The sequence below is a fragment of the Curcuma longa genome, chromosome 3 (genome assembly GCF_044706935.1).
Source record: "Curcuma longa cultivar G26 ecotype Majalengka, Jawa Barat chromosome 3, ITB_CL_G26_1.1, whole genome shotgun sequence".
In the NCBI taxonomy this organism is placed as follows: Eukaryota; Viridiplantae; Streptophyta; class Magnoliopsida; order Zingiberales; family Zingiberaceae; genus Curcuma; species Curcuma longa.
In genome coordinates this window covers 12,785,524-12,809,946 of record NC_133863.1, presented here as the reverse complement: position 1 = coordinate 12,809,946, position 24,423 = coordinate 12,785,524, and the positions used below count along the sequence as shown (strand labels likewise).

General features: G+C 36.7%; 2 protein-coding genes across 2 annotated transcripts; one reads left to right on the top strand and one right to left on the bottom strand.

Moving 5' to 3' along the window:
* The first annotated feature begins 1,060 nt into the window (after positions 1 to 1,060).
* On the top strand, positions 1,061 to 14,240 carry LOC141825090 (single-strand DNA endonuclease 1). The gene is made up of 14 exons (XM_074712480.1): positions 1,061 to 1,187; positions 1,282 to 1,439; positions 6,679 to 6,737; positions 6,823 to 6,956; positions 8,971 to 9,022; positions 9,094 to 9,166; positions 9,284 to 9,357; positions 10,861 to 10,920; positions 11,238 to 11,388; positions 12,654 to 12,762; positions 12,876 to 12,958; positions 13,097 to 13,197; positions 13,289 to 13,419; positions 13,663 to 14,240. Exons 1-14 carry the CDS (start codon positions 1,120 to 1,122, stop codon positions 14,126 to 14,128), a joined length of 1,719 nt encoding a protein of 572 aa, XP_074568581.1. The 5' UTR covers positions 1,061 to 1,119; the 3' UTR covers positions 14,129 to 14,240.
* A 757-nt stretch (positions 14,241 to 14,997) lies between these two features.
* LOC141824662 (uncharacterized) lies at positions 14,998 to 23,279 on the bottom strand. Its single transcript, XM_074711987.1, has 5 exons — positions 22,650 to 23,279; positions 18,600 to 19,548; positions 17,984 to 18,508; positions 16,938 to 17,396; positions 14,998 to 15,397 (listed from the first exon to the last, which is right to left on the bottom strand). The coding sequence occupies exons 1-5, from the start codon at positions 23,267 to 23,269 to the stop codon at positions 15,095 to 15,097; spliced, it is 2,856 nt and encodes a 951-aa protein (XP_074568088.1). The 5' UTR covers positions 23,270 to 23,279; the 3' UTR covers positions 14,998 to 15,094.
* Between the last annotated feature and the right edge of the window lie 1,144 nt (positions 23,280 to 24,423).

Below are 24,423 nucleotides of genomic sequence, written 5' to 3'. Positions count from 1 at the left end.
ATCTAAACCCTAAACCATAAAACCCTAAACCCTAAACCCTAAACCCCCTAAACCCTAAACCCTAAACCCTAAACCGTAAACCCTAAATCCCTAAAACCTAAACCCTAAACCCTAAACCCTAAAATCCTAAATCCTAAACCCTAAAACCCTAAAACCCTAAACCTAAACCCTAAACCCTAAAAACCTAAACCCTAACCCTAAACCCTAAACCCTAAAACCCTAAGCCCTAAACCCTAAGTCCTAAACCCTAAACCCTAAAATCCTAAACCCTAAACCTAAAACCCTAAACCCTAAACCCTAAACCCTAAAAAAAAAACCCTAAACCCTAAACCCTAAAACCCTAAACCCTAAAATCCCCTAAACCCCCTAACCCCAAACCCAAAACCCAAAACCCAAAACCCTAAAATCCTAAATCCTAAAACCCATCTACCAGTCAAATAACAGAATGAAAATTTCAGTTTGACCACTAAAACTTCTTTTCTTTCACTTCACTCCCTGCAGTTTATCTATTTTCACAAATACCTTTCAAAATTCTAAAATCTTCAAAATAACACTAGTTAAGATTGTATCATTTTATCCTTAATCTTTAACATTAACCACTAAAACTTCTTTTCTTTCACTTCACTCCCTGCAGTTTATCTATTTTCACAAATACCTTTCAAAATTCTAAAATCTTCAAAATAACACTAGATTAATGGAAAATGACGAGACTTAAGAAATTTTGGATGGTCATTTTATGCAAATTCACATAATATGATTACTTAAATTGTCAATACTTAGATTTAATTTTTCGTTTGACATTTATTTTTATTTTTTATCGTACTTAATTGAAATGGACATTGTACAAAGAAAATATATAAAATACTGCTCAATATGACATGATAATTGAATTTGATAATATATATATATATAGTGTATTTATAGTGTATCATGCTACTACGTTTATCATTTCTTAAAATAAAAAATAAAAAAGAAAAAAAAGTTGTGAAACAAATGTCACAAACACTGGTATGCAACGGTAGGGTTTTCCCCTCTTTTGAACTCTAGAGATTTCCCTCGCCATCGAATCGAACGGATCCATCTGCTTTCTTCTCTTCTCCTTCCCCCAATCGATGCGATATGGGCGTGAAGAACTTGTGGGACATCTTGGAATCGTGCAAGAAAATCCTACCGCTTCATCATCTCCAGTGAGTTTCCGCCGTCTTCAATCCATTCTCGTTCTCGTGTTCTTACCTGCCGTTGCTGGATTTCTTAAAAAATGTTTTTCCTTTCGATGTGAAGGAACAAGAGGCTGTGTGTGGATCTTTCATGCTGGCTTGTTCAGTTGCAGAACTCCGGCCGCACACCGGCGTCCATGAAGGAGAAGGTTTATCTGAAAAACCTGTTCCATCGCCTTAGAGCTCTAATCGCCCTCAACTGTAGCCTCATTCTAGTCGCAGGTCCTTTGGATTCCCGACATTTTTCTTGGTTCTGTATAGTCGATTGCTGTGCTTTTTGGCTCTCTCCGGGGTCAGTAGACAGTTTACTCTTCTCATAGTAATGCACAGATGGCATTTCTTTTTCTTCTTTTAGCAGTCTCGCATGAAATTGTCGGAAATTGGTTTTCGTAACTAATTGGTTGAACATGAACGAACTATTTCGTGGTAGAGCTAGTATATTGAATGGATTGTGATGCGGCCTGCTTGCTGCAATCCCCAACCCCCGCGCCGCACACCCCCCCCCCCCCCCCCCCCCCCCCCCCCCCCCAACGAGAGAGAGTATGCACGTGCGTAGGAAAGTAGTGTACATGATTCTCCCAATCGCCTATCCTTTTATACTCAACCTTCCGGATGCCCATGTGAGCTGTTACCTCGGCCTGCTGCTGGCCCGACTGATGAAGCTCTAAGCTTGCCATTGCTCAAATGTTCACTGCAGGCCCTGTCGATTGCCACCTAGCCGTGGCCAGTGGCAGTTACTGCCAGTTGCCACTTTGTCAGCTATGATTGTTAGAGATGGTCGGAGGAGATAGATTGTGCGTCTTGGAGGGGTCTGACTCTGTGGGGATGTTGGATGCTCCCATGACACATACTGGAGTGAGGGGATATTCCCATAGCATGCACTAGAGTGAGGGGTGTTCTCAGTTGGGATGTTTCTATATAGTCTGCATTGGAGTGAGAAGATGTTTCCGGTCAAGATGTTCCTATAAAGGGGTCTATCTCGGTAGGGATGTACTCGGTCGTGATGTGCCCATAACATGTACTAGAGTAAAAGGATGTTTGTGGTCGGGGACGTTCTCATAGTTTGCATTAGAGTGAGGGGATGTTCCCAGTTGGGAGTATTCCCGTAGCATGTACTAGAGTAAGGGATGTTCTCGGTCAGGGATGTTCCCATAGCATGCATTGGAGTGATGGGTTCTTAGTCAAGATGTTCCTTTAGCATGTATTGGAGAGGGGTTGTGAAGGGATATTCCCGATCAAGATGCTCTCATAGGTTGCCGGCTCACCTAGGCAGGATCAGAATATCCCCCGATATATCAAATTGAAAATTAATATCCAAAACTATTCTAGTAATGAAGGGTTAATATGTGAACATGAAGACACAAATGCTAACTTTGGTATGTGTAAATGTCAATTCTTGCGAGATCATTAAGGGGTGTAAAATTGACTAAAAAATTAGAATCAATTTTCGAGATTGAGTTGTAAATTGAATGATGAAATTAATTTACAAGAAAATAATCAATTCATTTATCCAAATTAAATGCCCTTAAAATTAGGTCTAACTGTGATCAAGATCTCATTGTGAATGTGTAAAAATGGGTGCCTTGGATTTCATGTCAAGCTAATGGATCTAGATGGTGGACTCAGAATTCTTTGTGTCCATGGTTGAATCCTTGGCATCGTGCACCTGTTTCTTGAAGCCTTAACATGGTGGTCGTTAATTTCGGTGCGTGTTTTACGTGATAGTTAAAGCCTTAGTGCTCATGCTTGTACAAGTGATTGTTTGGCCTTGATGCACACGCTCGCTGTGATTATCGAAGCTTCCATGCTCGTGCCTATACACAATGGTCATTTGGCCTCAGTGCATCCGCTCAATGAGGCAGTTGAAGCCTCAGGACTCATGCCTATTCGTGGTGACCAATGACCTTGCTATGCATCTATATGCGACATTTAAAAACCTTAGTTATCACGCTTATATGTGATATTCGTTGGCCTTAGTGTGTGCACCCATACATTACGAGTCTCGACAATTGAGTTGTATTATGTTTAGTAAATCTCTAAATAGTTAATACTTGACCTCAAAGCTTCGTTTTTTAATTTTAGATTCCCTAATCTAATTTAGAACTCTTACTTTCCTAACATGCTTACCTAATGTTTCTAGATCTAGGCATATATCTATTCTCATGGTTTCCTAAGTTTGTAGTTTTTGTCTAATCATGATATTTGAAACCTTAATTATACACATGCAATTTATGATCTAAAATTTTCTTACAAAATTTGAAATTTTTATTAAAAATTGGATGCCTTTTATTTTATATTTTTCCCCTTTTATCTTTCTCAATACTTCTTTGTTCGGACACTTGGTATGATAGTGACTCCTCTCACGACATGTGAAACAAACGACATAACCTTTCTTTGCTTCCTTTCTCCTACAACACGGATTAATATTATTATGAAATTTACCAAGTTTGGAATTTACCTTCTTTACCTCCTTTATTGGTGGACATTTGTTCTTATAATGTTCTCCCATTCTTCCTGACTTTTTGAAGATTGTGCAACAAAAATAAAAACATAAAGCAAGTTAACGCATACCAAAAGCTAACAAGGTGATATAACTGTTGGGGTGATAATGCCTCAAATGGTTTGGTGCAGCTTTGGATTTTGATGTTTGGGCAAAGGGTTTAAGTTAGCCATTACCTTGTGTATTTAATGTGTGTGTTTGAGTATGTAGGGCATGGAACTTGGAGAGCTTGTTGACTTAATGTGGCTAAGGCAGCACACTTAGTGGCATTGATGGCCCAAGAGATCAGAGAAGGATGCTATGAGGCATTTGTTGGATCACATGACAAGGAATATTAAGGTGGTGTTGGAGCAACTCTAAAGCATTGAGCTAGTGCTGTTAGGTTGGTAGGTCAATGGATTGAGGTTTGTATTAGAGAAGCTTGCATACGGTAGGCGGATTTCGAAGGCTATAAAAGGAGGACTTTGAGGTTGATTCAACGCAAGCAACATAGGGTCGGTCAAACACTATTAGAGCCTTGTATTTCCCTAGATTTTTCTCCTTGTAATTCCTTTATAATCTTGAGCATTGTAAGTGGTTTCTCTAACTTTAGGTAGTTGATTGAGAAGGAGAAAGTTAGTGGTTCTTTCTAAGAGTGATCCAATGATGGATCATAGCCCGTGGAGGAGAAACCTTGGGGTTGCTGAACCACGTTAAACAAATATGTAAGTGATCTTCTAAGTGTGAGTTCCTTTATGGTTTATTTCCATTGCTAATTATTTATATGACCTTGATATCAAGAGCAAGAGTATTTGAGAATCAAGCTTGTAGGTTGAATGATTGTTACTCACCCTCTCTAGCAAGTCACAAGATCCCCAATAGTGACGTGGTTTAGAACCTCTGTTCCTTTTCTATGGCCTACAACTTATCAATGAGTCACTTTCTAAAGCTACTTTCTTTTTCTTGAATACCATCTGAAGGTGAAAAAACCTCTTTTAACAAACTTCTCTTGTAAAGATTTATAATAAGTGAAAGTAAGAAGATGAAGCTAATGAATACAAGAGAAAGACTTAAAAAGATTAGATAATCTATATTTCGCCAACATTTTGATGCTCCTCGTTGTCCTTTTATAGCCTCCAATATAGTCAATTTTCACTTTCTTCTATTGTTCTATCACTGATCAGTCAACTCCATTCACCATCAATCCAGCATCATCTTGATCATTTCCGCTTATAGTTTGCTAATTGTTACCTCAATCGATTGATCCAATGTAAACCCTACATCATTTGCTCATTGGATCTCCAAAGTGTTAGATCAACCACTCCTTCCAACTTTCTCACTAAGTCGTTGGTTGATTGAAATCTACCATCAATCGTCAATCAATCGACTGCCTAATCGACTTGGCTCTAAATAGAACTATTCTGCTGTTTAAACTCTTTCGTTAACTTAGCTTATTGGTTAACTAGGAGCACCCTTGATTCGGCTAGAGCCTTAACTAGGATCATACTAATGCTCAAGTTTTCACATAAGTTGAGAAGTATTCTTTCTCAAATATAAAGTTTCTCAACTCTCATAACTTATACATGAGCTTGCCTTTTGTAGCTTGATTTCACTACTATGAACATCCCTAGATAGGTTAATCGTCCTTTGAATGCACTAAACCTTATCTCGCTTCACGTGGCAACATTGCGGTCCTGTAGATGTTCAATTCCGTTATTCTTCGATATCCATCGAACCTTGAGCTATAAGTTAACTAACTTGGTTGCGCCAAGTCAAACTCTACAAGTTACTCCAACGTAACCTCAATGTTTCTCGTCTTGTGGTTCCTTGGATGCCTCATGCAACCTTCACTGAATTCCATCGTACCTCCAAGCCATTGAGTGTGTTGCCTTGGCCACACCAAGTCATCATTTATACTCGACTTCATTTAAGTGACAAGCTTACAACTCCATGTGTGTCTTGCCGAGTTGTTGTACAACTGAGCACACATATTAGAAACATATTCAAGATATGACTTAAACTCTTTTTGACAAAACACCAAAAACCAAAATCCAAGGTCGAGTTCAGCCACCTAGGGCACAATTGCACTAACATAAGATTTGTCTAGGTAAATGTTTCTTTTTTTCAATATGAAACAATTATTTTCTTTTCTGTCTTTTCAGTGCAAAAACATGGATATTCCTAGGGTTCATTTAACTTAGAATATTTTCATTCTAGTAGAAACAATGTAGTGCCTTTTCAAAAACACATGGTGAAGTAACCACATAATGGTAATGTGGGGGCACATTGCCAGCCTTATTGCTCAATCTATGAACTTTTCATGGATTTTCTTGTAACTAATTCTTCTGCCCCTTAATGTTTAGATAATTTAGAAGTTGATGCTGTTAGCATTCATGTTTATTTCATAATCTTAAGCTTAGATGATTCAAATACATTATTCCTGATTTCTTTCTGGTCCTTCTTGTTTTTTACTATGATCTGATCTCTTCCTTCTTCTTATCTGAATTTGCATCATGTATTATATAAATAAGTGTTGGAATTGAAGAAGATACAACAACTTAAATTGATGTTTTACTTAAAGTATTAGAAGTAAGATACAACACTAGTTTATGAAAGTGATTTCTTTACTGCTTGTATGAACCAGAAAGACATCAATCAGTTCCTAGACACCTAATTGCCCTCTATCTGTGTCTCTATTTTACAAAATGATGTGTTAGACCTAGATCTATGCCTTTATATTGTTATGACATAGTATTTGATGCCTAGGTAACAAATGATATCAGTTGAGACAGCTGGTAATTGGAAGAAGTGAGAGCAAACGTTCTGTAACATAGCCTTGTCCAAAATGCACATTCTAAATGTATCACCTCCACTCTGTTTAGATAGTACCAATAACATTTTTTTTACTCAGTGCTATCTGCATTACAATGTGAATAAACCATCCATGGCTGTGCTGCTACTGATCTGTATTTGCTTTTTTAGATGGATCGATTCCTTCAATAAAACTATCCACTTATAGGAGCCGATTAGGCTTGCATAAGGTTCTTTTTCTTTCTAGAATCCTCTTTCTTTCTTGCAGAATTAGTTATTCGTTATATATTAAAGGTAGGAAATTCGATGCATCAGGCCATGCAAGAGGATGCAAACTCCGATGCAACTTCATCAATTTCTATATGTAGAAAAAAGGGTTCAGAATTTTCATGTATGATAAAAGAAGCAAAATTTCTTGGAACAACACTTGGGATACCTTTCTTAGATGGGTAATTCTCTTTCCTTGTTTCTCTTTATTTTTTTAATGTTTTCTACTTGAAGCATATTAAATACTAAGTGTTGTTGCCCTTAGTGACACAGTCGAAAAATTTCGTTCCAATCTCATGCAAACATAAAACTTGTCGGCATGGGGTAATTGCCTCATGTACCACATAACTATTCCCTGACTGGTCAAGCACGGTCTTTATCAACATCCGTGCTTTTAGCTGACAAGTGATGCAATAGAGGGAATTAGATTTGATTTTTTCCATCAATCAACGGTGAGGGAGGAGCATAGGAGTTGAGGTATAAATTGAGGCTTAAGAGTTAGCGATACTGCAATAGTACCAAACAACACCATAGAGGTTCAGACATCAGAGATAGCAACAAATTGGAGGTAACACAAATACAAATCATGTAAGAAAGATCAAAGCTGCGGACATCATTATAACAATTGCTGAGGTGAATGATAATCGTTGGTGTTGCGATCAGGACTGGGAGTGAATGTTCATGTCACTGACTAGTTATAGGGTCGAGAACTTGTGATTTCTCACAATTTGAGAGAATGTGTATATGAGTTTATAACACCTCTCTTGTATGTTATATAAGAGATATATATTATATTAATTATGTAATGCCAAGAGATTCCATGTCTCTATAACTTCCTCATATGATTAGTACAGGTCAACCTTGACTTACTAGGGTCTTATCCTTGCCTAATACTAGGTTGACTTCAACCTATCAAGACTTCTCTTGCCAAACATCCGATGAACTTTGACTTGTCAGGACTTCACTATTGCCAAACATCTAGTCCTCCTTAATTTGTTTCGACTTCTTGTCTCATGTCTAACATCAAGTCCTTCATAACCTATTAGGACTTCACCAAGGCGCCTAACATTCAGTCCTCCATGACCTATTAAGACTTCACTCACACGCTTAACATTCAGTCTTCCATGACCTGTTTGGACTTCTCCTCTTATACCTAACATTTGGTCCTCCATGACCTGTTAGGACTTCACCTCTTATGTCAACTCTCTATTAGACTTCTCACTGCTAAGTGTTCAGTCAATTGTGATCTACGTAGACTTCTCCACATATGTCAACTCTTTGTTGGACTTCTAATTATCAAGTGTTCGGTCAACCATGACCCACTTGGACTTCTCCACACATGTCAATTTTTTGTTGGACTTTCAACTGCCAATTGTCAGATCAATCGTGACTTATTTGGACTTCTGCACTATCAAGTATTCGGTCAACCTTACTTACTTGACATATCACTTAACCATCAACTATATTGATCAAACCAAACTTTGTCAATCTTGACTTAATGCCTATTGCACCAATAATCTCCCCTTTTACTTGACGTCTCATTTAACCATCAAACATATTGATCAAATATCGAAACTCAAACAGGTCAATTGCACCAATATTCTCAACCATTGCAACTCTTTAGCAACGCAAACATTTGATTCCACCTGACTGCGACACCATTGACTATGGTCTCCTGCAAAACTATGATTGAGATGACAACATGGTCTTCTCTGTATTTTCTTAATTGATTTGTTTGTGCACCACTTTTGATTTGTTGTTGCCTTCGATGCCCGACTCGTCCACATTGTTGTCGTTGTTGCCGATAGCATGGTACTATCCCTTAAGCTTCAAGGCTCCATTATACATTAACTCCTATTCTCCTCCCCCTGATTGATCAAATTTGATGACTTCTGTTGCATCGCATGCTAGGCGAGAGCATGCATGTTGACCGAGAACACGCATGAACAACTGAGGGAATAACCATGTTGCACGTGCTATATAGGGTAATTTTCCTTGTGCCGACAAGTTTTGGGGGATCAGAACATTATCTTTCGTTCGTGCTGGGCAGCATATCTCAAAATTTGATACCTTGGTGTTGAGACTGTTAATATGGTACTAGAGCTTAATGTGATACCTCAATCAGGGAGAGGTCTCGCTGCTCACTTGTCAAAGTAATTTTCTACTTATTTCATGAATATTCTTATTGTGAACCAGGCTAGAGGAAGCAGAAGCGCAATGTGCATCACTCAACATGGAATCTTTATGTGTAAGCTAAAAGTGTCTTCATTTACTTGGAACAATCTAGAAATTGCTGTAAAATACTTTTTCTGCTGTCAGGATGGATGCTTCAGTTCAGACTCTGATATTTTCCTCTTTGGAGCTAGGACAGTATATAGAGACATTTTTCTTGGTAAGCTCATGATCTAGGGAAAGAAAGTACATTCTCAGTTAAACATCAAAGAAATTTAACATTACGTGTTCCTTTTTAGCTTTACAAAGTTATCTAAATTTTCTTCTATGAACTTAGGAGATACTGGCTCTGTAATCTGCTATGAAATGAAAGACATAGAACAAAAACTTGGATTTGGAAGGAATTCATTGGTAAGTTTTGTTCAGGTTTCTTAATTCTTCAACTGAATGAGAGGATCATTAGCTAACCTCAGTGTTGTATTTTTGCTGGATGTTCTTTCTGTGTCAATATGTAGTTGATTTAATATTTTCTGAAAGATTAATTAAATATAAAAATTCACTCATAAAACTTACCATATCTTACCAAAGCTAATTAGCTGCTTTATCTTCAAATATAGAATGTAATTTAATGTATATGAAATCAAAGGGCAGGTTGTACCCTCTTGTTTCAGAGGCCAAACCTCACTATACAACCATTAGCAGGCCAGGCCTAGAAGTCACTTGACTGTCATTGCCATCGATTCTTGCAACACGTCTGGGTTTAAGAATACCCTCTAGTTTTTCAACGAAGGATAGAGTTCATCCTCAAGGGAACACTTTTCTTTTGTAGAAATATTTCATCGATGTCCTATTCTCATAGGATTAGAGGCATTAAGTTTTCAAAATAGTTCCTATTATTTTATCTTCTAGTTGGTACTATTACTCGAAAAAGATAGGTTGATCAATCAGTGCAAATTTGTATGCCAGTAAAATGTGGCGGACACAGCATGCTTAACCTGAGATTCTTCTAGACATCACTTTCCATGCACACTCCTTGGTGTTCGGGGTGTGACACTTTTACCTTTAGCATTCTTGCTGAATATGAATGGAATCTATTAGCCGTTGGTCTTTTAGATACAGAGCTATATTCCTCCTAGGCCAAGGATTTTTGTACACTTACATCAAGAGATAAAACTTAAATATAAGAATAAAACTCATGTTTATATATACTCCCGAATGACTAATCTAAAAATCAAGGATTAGAGTGTTGGTCTCTGTCAGATTGATCGAGAGTTGTGTTTTAATGCTTCATCAATATGTTTATTGATTATGCCAAATAGGTTAAGAATGACTGGATATTTAACTGTGAAAGAAGTCCAAGTAGGTTGAGGTCGACGAGATACTTAACAATAGAGAAAGTCCAATAAGTGTTGGCAGATGGGAAAGTTCAGCAGGTGCTGGAACTGGAAACTATAATAAGTATTGGCAAATGCGAAATTCCAGTAGATGCTAACAGTGGTATAAGTTCAACAGGTGTAATAGAATAACAAGGAGGTGTTTTTTATGGAGTTATGATGATATTATCCAGCAAATGAAGACAAACTGCTGAATGTAGTGCAATTTTTCTTGGGAGATAAACTGAAAAAGTGTGCTGTCTTCGAGAATAAATGATTTCACTAATTCTAGAAGACATGTCTCAATAAGCAGCTTACCAAAATTATTACGTTGTAATCTTCTGAATATTTAATGCATGTTGATTGGTTTGGTTGTTTTTGAATTCCTTCCCATGGTGTATGTATGTTTTAAACGACCGGCAACTAAGTTTTTTTCATAAATTTTTTTTTTTATGTTGTATTTCATATTGCTAGACAAGTCAGTTGTTTTATTTGATTGCTGATCCCTGTTCGAGGTGGTTGACTACTTTATGATCCTCAGATTTCTTTGGCTCTTCTTCTTGGCAGTGATTATTCTCAGGGAATTCATGGGTTTGGTCCGGTGAGTAATATGCTATATTGCTTATTTAAAATTTGCAAATACAACAACAACAACCAAGCTTTATCCCACTAGGTGGGGTTGGCTTGTTGGTTGTTGTTGTACATTGAATATTTTTCTTAGTTTAACATTGGCAGACAACCTAACGCAATCCTCCTCTTTTATCTAGGCTTAGGACCGGCCATGACGGGATTAATTCATCATGGGCGGAATTATTTAAAATATTCAAATATGATGAATTAATTAAATCCTTTTCTTTTCATCCTGCATGTGTTTTTTGCAAAGATATGTTCTGCCAACAATCTAAATTTTGAATGCAGGAATCAGCATGCAGGATTGTTAAATCTCTAGGGGATGACTCTGTCTTGCATCGAATTATTTCTGTGGCATTGAATATGGAAAGCCAATGTAAAAGGGGAAAGAAGATTACAAAGAACGTCAGTTGTAATGTGAACAAGGAGAATGAACATGGTAACAACAAAAGTCTTGACAGTGAACTTGAGAAATGAATTTTGCTCAATCATATTATCGAAATTATATTTTACCATTATCAATGTGAGTAGATTTAAAGTTTCATCTTGCTGCATTAAACAAATGTTATTTATTCTCAAACTAAGGTTTTGTTTTTCATATGGTGCTCATGAAATGATCATTAGAGGGGTTTAGTTTATTTTATGGTGTTTATGAAGTTTCAGTGTATCCTATATACTAGGGTTTTCTGTTTTATTTATTCTTGTCCTAAGTGTCCTTCAATTAGGTGCTAATGTGTGAAAAACACCATGATGCTTGCTTCAACGTGTAAATCTGGTCTTTAAGAAATGCTTCGTTACGAGGCTAAAGTAATAGTCTCTACTATGATGCTTATGAATTAGACATTAGATGCATTGGGTCATATTGGTGATTCAATTTATTTTCCAGTCCCATGCCAATCCTAGCTTATTATGTAGCACCCACTTTAGTTATACATTTTGTTGTGGGTTAATGAGTTATATAAACTTGATGGGTGAGCTGTTAATAATTTAAGCTTAAACATTTTAGCTAGTTCTTTCATCCAAGTGGACCGACATAATATATGTTTTTTAGATTATGTCCAATTGTGACCCTAAGAGACCTTTAGTTCCAATGTATGCTCATTAACTTGTAAGGAAAAAAAAACTAGACACTATCAAAGATAAACATGAATCAGTTACAGAAGAAGCATCGCATCCCATATTCGTGATCAAGTCAAGATGTCAAGCACTGTAAATTATAATAGTAAATTAATCATATTAATAGAAGTTTTAAGTGAACTTAGGTTTGTGCCTTTATCTTAAACTAGAACCTCTAAACTGATAAAGAATTTGACAATGCCCATTGGGTCGTTTACCATTCAATGGCAATTTGGAATTTGGATGTCATTGTTTCGTGAATATCACACTCTCGAATTGTCAACAATTGTTGAAGATTATACATACTAGAAGGCTAGTAGGAAAAAAAAAAATATTGTATCTGAGCCACTATCTTCTACATACATGTCTAAATATTGGGGGGTTTATGAAATTTTGTTTATTTGTCTGGATTGTGGCTCTCTCAGATTGCAAGTCTCATCTCATGATTGCTTTTGTTTATTCTTTTGATCTATTTGTTGGATAGTTGTTTTTTAATCATTTTCTCAACTTTGCTTAAATGGTATATGCTTCAATATTTCAGCATTTTTATTCGCATTTTTTGTATGAGTTTTTTTTTTCACTGTTCAGTTGTCGTAGAGAATTGGCAGAACGTGGAACCCAACCACCAATACGTTGAAGTTATCAATGCTTACCTAAAACCTAAATGTTATCCACCTGATTCAGAAGCTGTGGGAAGGTACATAACTAGCCGGTCGTATGCTTGTCTTCTGCATCCCTCAAAGTGCTGAAGAAATTATATACTGTCTTACGTCAATTAATGTATCCATACCCGATGTTTTTTTTTTGCAGGGTTTGTACTCAGTACCCCTTTCAACGCACACAACTTCAGCATTTGTGTGAACAGAATTTCGGCTGGAGCCCTGATCAAACAGGTTAATCTTAACTTCCTTTTACTACAGCAAAATGATTCCCACAAATGAATCCTCATGCTTGTCCAATGAGCAGACTGCTTTAAACAATCACTGGGCATGGGACATGAATAATCCTTGTACTGGTTTATTATTTTGCAGATCAGTATATCCTTCCCAAAATTGCTGAAAGGGATCTTAGGCAGTTTGCTAATCTGCGTTCCACGTCATCTGGGTTTGGAGTTAGAATTCCTTTACACGAGGTACCTCTTGAAACAAACTAAACCTTGTTTAAGTAGTAGCTGCTATGTGTATACTCACCGTTTGTTTCACATTCACTTTCAAATTCCACAGATGCCAGTTTCTTGCCCTGTATCGGCGATAATAAAGCAGAGAAAAGTGCAAGGACAAGAGTATTATGAGGTTTCTTGGCAACGCAGGGATGGTCTCTGTAACTCCATTGTCCCTGCTGATTTGATTATTAGGTAAAGTCGTTGTTCACCTTGTGATGGGGGTGGGGTGGGGTGGGCGAGAAATCATGAATAGAAGAAAGCCCAAAACTAAACTTTAGAATATGGAGACGTTAGTCCTATTGTGAAATGTCTGGTGTATAATGGAAAATACAAGTATAACAAATTTCTTGATTACAAATTAATATTTTCAAACCTTGTCACTTATTTCTAACTTTTCCATTCATGATCATTTCTAACTTTTCCATTCATGATCAGTGCCTGCCCAGAAAAAATTCCAAAATTCATGGAAAGGAAAGCAGAAGTGAAGAAAGAAACGGGAAGGCCGAGAAAGTCATCCAAAGCTACTGCAAATGGGCTCCATGAACCATCAGCAAATGCCAGAAAGCCAAAGAAGTTGAACAAAGACGCCATTAATAAAATCAACTTACAGCTTCAAGGCCTTTTGCGTGACATCGATCAAGAAAGCCGTGCATTACCTGAACCTGTTAATTGCTTCCCGAAAACTAATTCTGATAATGCAATCCCCGAGCTCATTGACCTCTGCAGCCGTTCCCCATTGCCCTCTTCATGTAAGGATGCCAAAAGCCTAAAGTCCACTGATTTGCATGTGGATATAATTGACATATGCCAGTCAGATAATGAAGCATCATCTCCTGGGCACGAGAAGAAGGCAAGAGAGCTTAGGTCTTTTATCAACAGTATCAGAAAAGATCTGTATTAGACCATCTGTAATATTGTTTTGCAGTCTGTTGTATAAGCTAGATTTATTTAGCACTAACTGTTCACCCTGCCCCATGCATATATACATTCAAACATTCAAGAAATGTTCTAAATTATTGTGCCCCAATTGAGTTTGTTTGAACTCACTTCATTGTTTAGTTGGTCTATGAGCTCTTCATGGAACATAATCATTTTGTTGGTTGTCTCTCTGAAGGGACCAAAATAACAGCTAAAATGGAACATACTATTCACTTGAATGTCATTCTCACATTTATAGTGGGTCAAATAATTCACAATTCTCTATGGTTTGAGTCCCTATTAATAAAACAGTTATTGTCTCTATGGTTTTATAGTTAATCCAATTATTGATTTCATACTCATTGAGATAAACAAGCATTTCTCAACTGTTTTTGTTGAGTTGTTTCTCTTCTTTTTGTCCAATGCTCAATTATTGACACAATTGCAGATAAAGAAATAGTTAATGCTATGGCAATTAATTAGGACTGAATAGATTGCAATTTTTCTTAAAAGCAATTAATCATAATAAAATTAAATAATAAACTGAAATATTAGTTCCTTCTATATATCAAAATATTAATTCTATACTTAATATAAACTGAAATGAAATATAAATATAATGGTCCAACAAGAATATCTTTTGTCAAAGATAAATTCTATTAATAATTACATATATATGTATATATCCTATATAAAAAAAGATGCATTATAGCGTAGCTAACATAACATTTAAAGAGTTAAGAGAGTTAAATATATAAAGAGCATTAAATTCAAATATAAAGTCATTAATAATTTTTTATATTACTGGATGGAGAACACCACGGTGCTTACTAATGATTTTTTAAAAAATAATAATAATTACAAGGTCCATTTTAAAACTCCATTCTAATCTTCCATTTCCCTTTAATCCTTACATATACTGAACAGCAGTGGAACAAACATACAAGTGTTATTTGATATATGCAATTGTGCATCCATAGTTCATCGAGCTTTCTTCCTCATACTTTGCTACTCGAGGATGATTCCGAAGTATCTGAAGAGCACACTCCTTCACAGCTCCAGTTCCCATTCCATGGACGATGAAGAGAACCTTGTATGGTCTGCATGTTGAGATAGCCGTCTGAAGACGAAGTGAAGCCTCCTCTACTCGCATGCCGCGTAGGTCCAGAGTGTTCTTTGACATCTTCACAGCCGGTCCGAAAGAAGCCTCCTCATTCTTGTTTGTCTGCGTTGCAGGTGCTCTATTCCTTGTCTTCAACCACAACAGCTCAATCAGAGTATAATATAAGTAAACACTAAGTACAAGCGTGAGTGAAGCTGATTGCATGAATAAGATACTTTGTATCATACATGAATTCAGTGTTCATATGAAAAATTTAGTGAAATCTTGAGAAAAATCTTGAACGCTTTATATGAAAGGCATGTGTTCCAATTTTACAAGTAATAATTGAAGAAAAAAAATCCATTTGTTGGACTTAATCAGTCCAATCCACCCTCCACCATGAGGGAGGGAGGTGTATAGCCAATGCCAATTGAAATGTTAGAATGTGGTGAAGGTGTTGCACTTGGAAAATGCAGAATACAAGGATCAAGTAGCATTCTAAACTAAACCTTTGGTTTACTATGATTGTTCCATTTCCTCTTTTGAAAACCCTAAGGGAACATGCCGCCGGATTGGTCAACTGAGGACATGAATTTTTACCTCTCTGCTCATGCTATATCATTCTAGCATCTCTCATCTCTTGGACTATTGAGAAACCTATGTTACGCAGCAAAAAAAAAAAAAAAAAAAAAAGATTCATCCTTAAGAATGTAAGAAAGTTTGTTGTCAATGGATCAGAATCATGGTTTGTCAACTCCTAGCAATTAACGGTTAGAGAGTGTACAATACCTTTTCCATAAAGCTTAATTTGCCCCACCAATGGTGTGCAACGAAGGTCCAATGAATTTTTTGTGTTTTTCACTAGCGAGCAAGAATCCATGGTCCACCTAATTTGAAAATGAGTTCTCCAAATTTGTTCATCAGTGTAAATCCAAAGGCTGAAATTTGCAAGGAGAAAGAAGGTTGTTGCTCTAAAGGGGGAGGAGAATGCATCACAACAAACACAAACTTAACCCTTTTATAAACTAGTTCAGACCCTTTGGTTAGATGATGTGCCTTGGGCTTCACCCATCCAATCTTAATTTGGGCTCTTTGTTTGTTTGGCCACTTGAGGTTGCACTAGTTTGACGCTCTAGTTCATAGACACAACCTTTTGCAAGACCACTTAGAGCAGAGTGTGTTGCTATATATGGAAATAATTTAAATATGTATGTCAACACAACTCATGACAATGAGTATGTGCAAAGTGCAAGTGTAAAGTGTGTCAACAACGTGCCATATTGTGTCTCATGTCTACCACATTAACTTTATTTGTGATATGTAACCATGAGTGTTACATTTAAGGTTCATTGCGGTGGATCCCACTACTCATACATTGCACATGACTCTCACCATGTGCAAAACACACGGTGACCCTAATACACTTTTTTTTTTTCAAAATATAATTTAAAAGTACAACTATATTTAAATAGCTCAATTGTCCTCTAAAAACTAGAGGTGAGACTAAAATTCTCATGTATATTAGCCATGAGCTCCAAAAGCTTTCTTATTCTTCTTCATTTATCTATGTTTTGAGAACCTTTTTGGAAAATTTTTGTATTTTGAAAAATTCCAAGGTGTACGCTAAGAGCCAAATAAATATCGGAGAGCCAAAATGTAATAAGTGCAATGGATGAACTTTCTTGCATACCTGTACTCTTTGTTCAACAGCAGAATTGTTCACCCGAATCAGTCTGCTTTCCACCAATTTCATATCATTCCTCTTAACACGTACCTTTACTTTTCCATACTGAACGGTAGTAATGCCATCTGCTACTGGTGCTTCAACCACAGTGGCTAACCTTCCTCCTAACCCTTTAACATATACTTGATCTCCAATCTGTGGTAGATAACTATTATTCTTTGCACTCTCATATATTGAATCCTCTTCAGGATGGTGTGCTAAAACAATAGAGGCAATAGCTGCTTCTGATTCTCGGAGCAGTGAGCTAAACTGATCAAGACTTGCAATTTGAAGATGATTCTCGAAGTCCTTGATTATGGAATCCATTTGCAACTTAACATGTTTTAGTTCCTGCTGTGCCAATTGAGCTTCCCTCGCCTTTAAAGCAGCCACTCGCTTATCGATATCTTCAGCCTCAGATTGTATCTATATAATTCAATAACAAAAATAAAATAAAGCATGCATTAAAAAAAGCAAAACTAGTGAAAGAAACAGGGATAAAATGACACTTTGTTGTAGTGTCCAACATCATGTTATAATTAGAGATGAGAACATAAAAAGGGAAGTAGGGAAAAAAAACTACATGCAAATTCTATAAGATAGTATTTGTTATCTCTACATTTCTGTGTTGAGTCAGATCTGAGAAGTGAAAAAAGGTTGCCGGATTCTTACTCAAGTGAAAGTCAAGATAGTCCTGCAGATACTAAAATCCTATCAAGTCTGGCTGCAATAAGCTGGAGGTGCAACTATGTAAGAGATATTGCAATTGGATAACGAATGATGATAATGGAGTTAATTTATGCCTTCCTATATATGGAATGAATGAAGGCTAAGTTCTGCAATCAAATCATTTACAAACTAAAGGAACATGCAAGGGAATTATTACCGTACTTAGCAATTGAAAGAGATCTAGCCTTCAGAAGCATAGGACCAAAGCTTACACAATAGTTAACCCATCGTTTGCATGTGCACAACAATATGGAAAATTCTCACTGCATACTCTACAGTTGTACCTCAAAATACAGCTTCTTTACTTCTTCAAGAACAAATTCAGTTTCATTGGCCTGAATCTCCAAGAGCTCTCTTTCTTCCAATAAAGACTGGTAGAGTGAACCTTGTCTTTCCTTTTCTTTATCAGGCTCAAATTTCTTGACCCATTCTTTGGCACGATTTAAGATCTTTTCATCAAAGCCAATAGATTTAGCAATACTCAAAGCATTTGAATTACCAATACTCCCCCACAGAATATGGAACGTAGGTTGCAAAGTCTCTAAGCAAAACTCCATGGCAGCATTCTCAAATCGAGAATCATCAGATTTCAGGTGACTTAAGTCAGCATAATGGGTAGTCACAACAGCTAAGTTTACATTATTGGCAAGGTGAAGGAGTATGCTTGTTGAGAGAGCAACACCTTCTGATGGATCAGTACCACTTCCAATCTCATCTATCAGTACAAGTGAATTTTTTGAAACAATCTCTATTATTTTGCAGATACGCGATATATGCCCACTGAAAGTAGACAAATTATGCTCCAATGACTTCAATTAGAAAATAAGAGTTTCAGAAACATATGGATTTTGATTGCTGAAATGTAATAGATATCATCTCTTCAGAAGTGAAAGAAACTACCTGGTGATCACCGATATCAGCAAGAATCTGGTCGAACCATGGCAGTTTTGGTCTATCCTTAGCTGACAAAAAAATACCTGCTTTTGCCATTAGAGATGCCAATCCCAAGGTTTTCATACTTGCAGTTTTACCTCCAGTATTAGGTCCAGATATCACAACCACTCTAGTAGAACATTTTATCCTAAAGTCCACAGCGACAGGAGTTTCAAATTCAAGAAATTCTTTGGGGTCCATTGAATTATTCAGCCTACCAAAGATTTTAGAACTTCCATCTCTTTCTGAAGAAGAATGCAAAGATCTAAGGGAAGGTTCAAGAAGCAGAGGATGCTGAATATTTTTTATATCGACTGCCAATGAATCCTTTGCTATAACTGCTTTGGAATTGTCAAATCCCTGACTAAAGAATGGACGAATGCCACCTAACCACAAGGCATGTGCACCTCTAGCAACAGCAAGATCCAATTCTAGAATTTTCTCCATTAGATTACCAATATTTTTTTCTGCATCAGCTATTTCAGAAGTTAGTAAACCAAGAATAGCCAGCTCCTCTGCTTTCTCTTCATTGAAAAGTCTAACTTCCATGTTGTTAAGCTCAATTGCATCTCTAGGTTCAATAAAGTATGTTGCTCCAGAGCTGCTGGAACTCAGAACAATACCTTCAGGAAGCAGAGACTTGTGTGAAGCCTTGATACCAACACACATTCTAGATCGTCGCTTTGTAACTAGAGGACTGTCAATGCCGCCAGACTGAAAAACCTTGATAGACACTTCTTTTAAAAGTGACTCTAGCTTCTCCATGTTCTGCCTTCTCTCAAACCTGATGGATTCCAGTTTCCTGCTAGCTCGATCCAAAACAATGGAAAGTTTACAATCGATACAAAATCCTATTCGGTTTGTCAATTCTTCCAGAAAATCACAATCTTGCAGTATCTCTAGAAGAGCAGAGTACCTGTTCATTGCAAATTCATTTTCAACTTATGCCCCCAAAACAAAAGAGAAACATTTTGTTAAGAAAATATTTGTCATTGACAATGCTGAAATGAGAGAAACGTCAAATTTTCTCCTATAATTTCCTTTATAGCATAATTAGACTTCTAGTTGTATTTTATTTGATTCTTTTAGGTGTTACTTCTATTTTCACTTAATTTAATTATTAATTGACTAGATTATTTTCAACTGTTCCATGAGCTTATTGGCTTAGCTGATTTCAATAAGGAATTGTTCAATACTTTCACTATGTTATTTTTAGGCATACCAAGGTGCCAAATCATCAAATAGAAAGTTCACAACTCTTTGTACAAATTAAAGCATATTGTAGCTTAGACCAGAAATAGCCAATGTCAAATATCTTGAAGGTCTTGAATTGAAGACATATGACCCCCATTTGTATATTAGGAAAAGAAATTTATGTTTAGGAGTGAGATTCCACCATAGAACAACAGAACCACGGAGCACATTTTTTGAGTCATGTCTTTCATACATCTCAAGTTTAAAATTTTCATATCAATTCTCATTTAAATGTTTATCCCTTCTATAATTGTTGATGCAGGAGCATACTGGCCTCTTTCTTGTTGCTCTCACTTGATTAATTTCTCATGCTTAAGCTTTTTTTCCTTGCGTTATGTTTTCCCACTATTAGTATACTTATGATACCATACCCTAGGGGAACTTAGGGCTTAATAAAGGAGATCTTGTTATTGAAATCTTTGGAAGAATAGAAAGAAAGAAATTTGGGAAGGATTCAAAATACCAAGCAGATTTTACCACTCTTTCAAAGGCCAACAAGATTTAGGATAGGTAACTATAGGCCGAGGCCAACCTCAAATGGCGGAATCAATGTGAGTGAGGGACAAGTAGTATGATGAGTTGTGATACTCTAGGTCGAGGCCAACCTTAATTGTTACCATGGGCATAGTTGGTGGCAAAGCAAAGGATGAGGAAAGCACTAATGGAAGCAAAGTGGGGGTGTGGGAGGCTAAAATGATGGTGGTGTCCTGGATGGCAAAGTTATATTTTTTTGTTTATGTTGCGTACTCATATCGTTGACATGAATGGACATACACAAGCATCCTTGAACAACTAATGGGGGATTGTTTTTACACGAGAATTGTGATTAAGAGGTGTCATCTATTCACCCCCTCCCCCTTTAGCTAGAAATTCCATTGATCCTAAAGAAGATCATTTTAGTGATTATGGAGAGACTTTCGTTGAATGAGTTTATCACTGCTATGAGGTGGTTAAAGATTCTTTAAAGGCAGTAATAAAAACAATATACTCTTGTTGCTGACAAACACTGGCAAGCAAAGGAACTAGACTAGAGAAGAGTGATTTGCTACTTATGCATTTCCTAAAGGGTGCATACCCTATCGAAATGTAGGAATTTGGGCTTTGTACTAATTTTAAAAATGGCTATGATGCTTTGTGCATTTTATGAGATTATTGATATATGGACAACTGGATCAAAACCACGGAGGTGCACACCCATATGCACCAAAAAAATAAAAGGATGTGTGATGGTCTGAATATCAATTGATGATGCAATGGGAAGCAATCCAGATGAAATACGAGTATGGTGAGATATCAATGTTCTGATGGGCTCGCAAACAATTGCATTATCAGCATTGGATTTTTAGCATTCTTTTTTTTTTTCCAAGCAAAGAAGGGTGATGCAAAAAAAAAGGCATTACTAATTGTAACTCGCATTTAAATTGATAGTGAGCATCTGAACTCCTGCCCACAAAAGAAGTTAGACAAAGACTGATGATGCTGAGGAAGGTGGCATAAGAATAGAGTGAGGAAGGAGAAGTTGCGACAGAAACAAGCGGTGGAGACTCTTCTTGCTGGTGATGTATATGTAATGAAGGCGTAGTGTAGGTTTTGCACGTAGGAGATGTAAGGCACTTTCTGATGAGTGCTACTTGGTAGAGATTATCAATCATAGAAGGTGACTAGGCCAGTTGTGGTGGCAACTGGTCGACACTACCTGCAAAGAGTGTGAACTAGGGAGTAATGTTTGGTGATATTGTGTGTGTTTAGAATGGCTTCTTTTGCACTCCTTTCTTAAAGGATATTCCACTTCCTCTCCCCTTTTTAACCACTGCAGCTTTTATATATTTAACTCTTCTCCTTTTCTTATCCAATCTCCTTACGGTTTAGGGTCTGTTACTCCTTCATCATATCGCCGCAATTATAATATCTTAACACACTTTATTTATTTCCTAATTGCACATGAGGCAAAGCTACACCCTACTTCCACTTGTGAATTGGGTTGCATTCTCTGTTACTGAGCAGTAGCAAGGATCACCCATGTTAAATAATGACGTCAAACTTGGCAACAAAAGAGTTTGAACCATGCAAGCGAGTTTGAGCCTGTGACACATTAGCAAAGGAAAAAGGTAGTGATTGACAAGGATAAGGCAACAATAGTAGGTTTGTTGGTGGCGGAATTATAGTAGATAACAAAGGATTTGACCGAGGCCCAGGTCAAATGAAGTTGGATTTCAGATCAATTGGCAATAGTTCGGACCAGCCAGAGTAAGGCTGAATTTGTTGACAAAGAGGCGAAGAATGGTGGACTGATGAAGGGAGGGGAGACCAACTAAGCTTGTTAGTGGCTCCTACCAATTGAAATAAAGGGAAAAAAAGAACAAGGGAATACAAATCTATCTCTATACCAGGTAAACAAAATGTGAATAAATTATCAACACACTGATTTATTTGATCCATTTTCACATGCTGGTGCTAGTTATGCAGATATGAGAAGTGTTTAAACACTAACATAGCTACTTGGGAGTTGCAAAGGATTACTGCAGGCTACCATAAGTGTCATTATAGGGATTAGCACTACTATAACAATTATGCTAGACGTTGGATTACTATTACTATAGCTATTAATTGTATACCAGTTGTTATTTGTGAGGATGGTGACTAATCTAGCCATTCCTTAATGTTTATATAATACTTTCCATAGAATGGAAAAGTAAAAGAAAAAAAAAACTTCGGCACTGACCAGCATATCAAAGTTCTAAGAACCTAAGGAGACTTAGTCACCTTCCAGCAGACTCAACATCAGCTGATACTTGCGCCAACTGCTCAAAAACCCTTTTGGCTGACCGCAGACTGCCTTCAGTGGCGCATAACTGCCTGATACCGAGGATCTCCCCACCAACTGCCGACCTGACAATCTCCGAAACATCATCAATCCCAGAGAAGTCTAACATTCGTGGAAGCAGCGCAGCCGCCGCCGTCTGGTCCAAAAGCTTCTCGCTTTCCTCTCGATCTCGACCGACTGGCAAACTCCCGCTCTGGCAGACGGCACGGCCCGCGCTCGTTGAGGCAAAAGCGGAGACTTGCGCGCAAACCGAGCGCCATTCCAGGATTTCCTCCGTTTCCCGCCGTAGATCCTCGGCTATGCGAATTCTCTCGGCGTCGCTGGCAAATCCAGCTTGAATTTTGTTCTTCTCGAGTCTATTTGACGGCCCGGAGAGGTTTGATTCATCCTTGAAGGGCTTCAAAACCCTAATTCTAAGATCGACGGAGCTTGAAAAATTGGAGGGGCGAAGGGATGCAGACTTGCGACTGTTACAGTTGGGAGAGGCGAATGCGGGAAAATCAGAGGAGAAGAGATTTGGAGGGTTCTTGAGGCGAAGGAAGGAATTGTAGGCTTCCATGGGAAACAAAGGAGGAGGAGGAAGTTTTGGATTGCGTCTGAAAGCCGGAGATCGAGGCGACCGTTATCTTATCAATTGGTCCAAATTTGACGCATAAAGAGACAATTTTCAAACCAAGCAGATAAATGTTCTGTTTACTTCGGAAGAGAGGATGGTGGACAGAAGAAGAAGTAGAAATGATCTCAGAAAAAAAATCCACCGTTAAAAAATTGAAAAAGGAAAGAAAATATGATGATGAAATAAAGAGATTGAAGTTGAAGACTTTAAAATAAAAAATAAAAATGAAAGATATTGAAATATATATGATATATATGAGCAATGGAATAAATGATGATGCTATTGCAGAGATTGATTATTGCTATAGAATTATTTTTTTTATTTTCCTTGACTTTGATCTTTAATTATTTTATTTTAAATGATGATGAAAAAAAATATGTATTATATTATTTTATCTTAACATTCTCACTTGTATCGTTTCAAGTTTATCTCCTAGTCCTTTTTAAAAAACAAAACAAAAAACAAAAAGAATTCATCCAGTTTATTCTAACAATATAATTTATGCATAATCGAAAACATTTAATAGTTTTATCATTAGAGAGGCCTTCCAAGTCTCATGGTAGTTTAAAGAGCTCCAAAGTATAGGTGAACAGTCGATACGCCCTTTAAAATAATTCTTCAAGTTTAGGGCCAAATCAAATGAGTAATAATATCTCATTTCTACTTAATCACGTTCACAGATTTCAGAATTTCTTATTTCACACATCTAATTTTCATAATATTCAAATCATATAATCTATTTTCAAAATATTTCTCCTCTTTCTCTCTAAATCTATTAGTTAATTTCGTCCAAAACTGATTGATTTTAAAAAATTCTAAATTGCTTAAATTAAAATTAATATATTTTTAAAATTCAATTATATATTTATGGTTTGAATTCAATATCGTAAATTAAAAACGGTAAATTAAATTCAGAATATATTTTTTAATTTTTTACTCTATGTATTTAAAAATTTACTATTCTCAATTTATGCTATAGAATTTAAATTTATTTTCAAAAATATATTAATTTTGATTTTAAATAAATCAATTACACCATTTAAAAATTTAATATTTTTCGAATCAAGAGAGTTTTAAAAATCTATTTGTTATGTTGA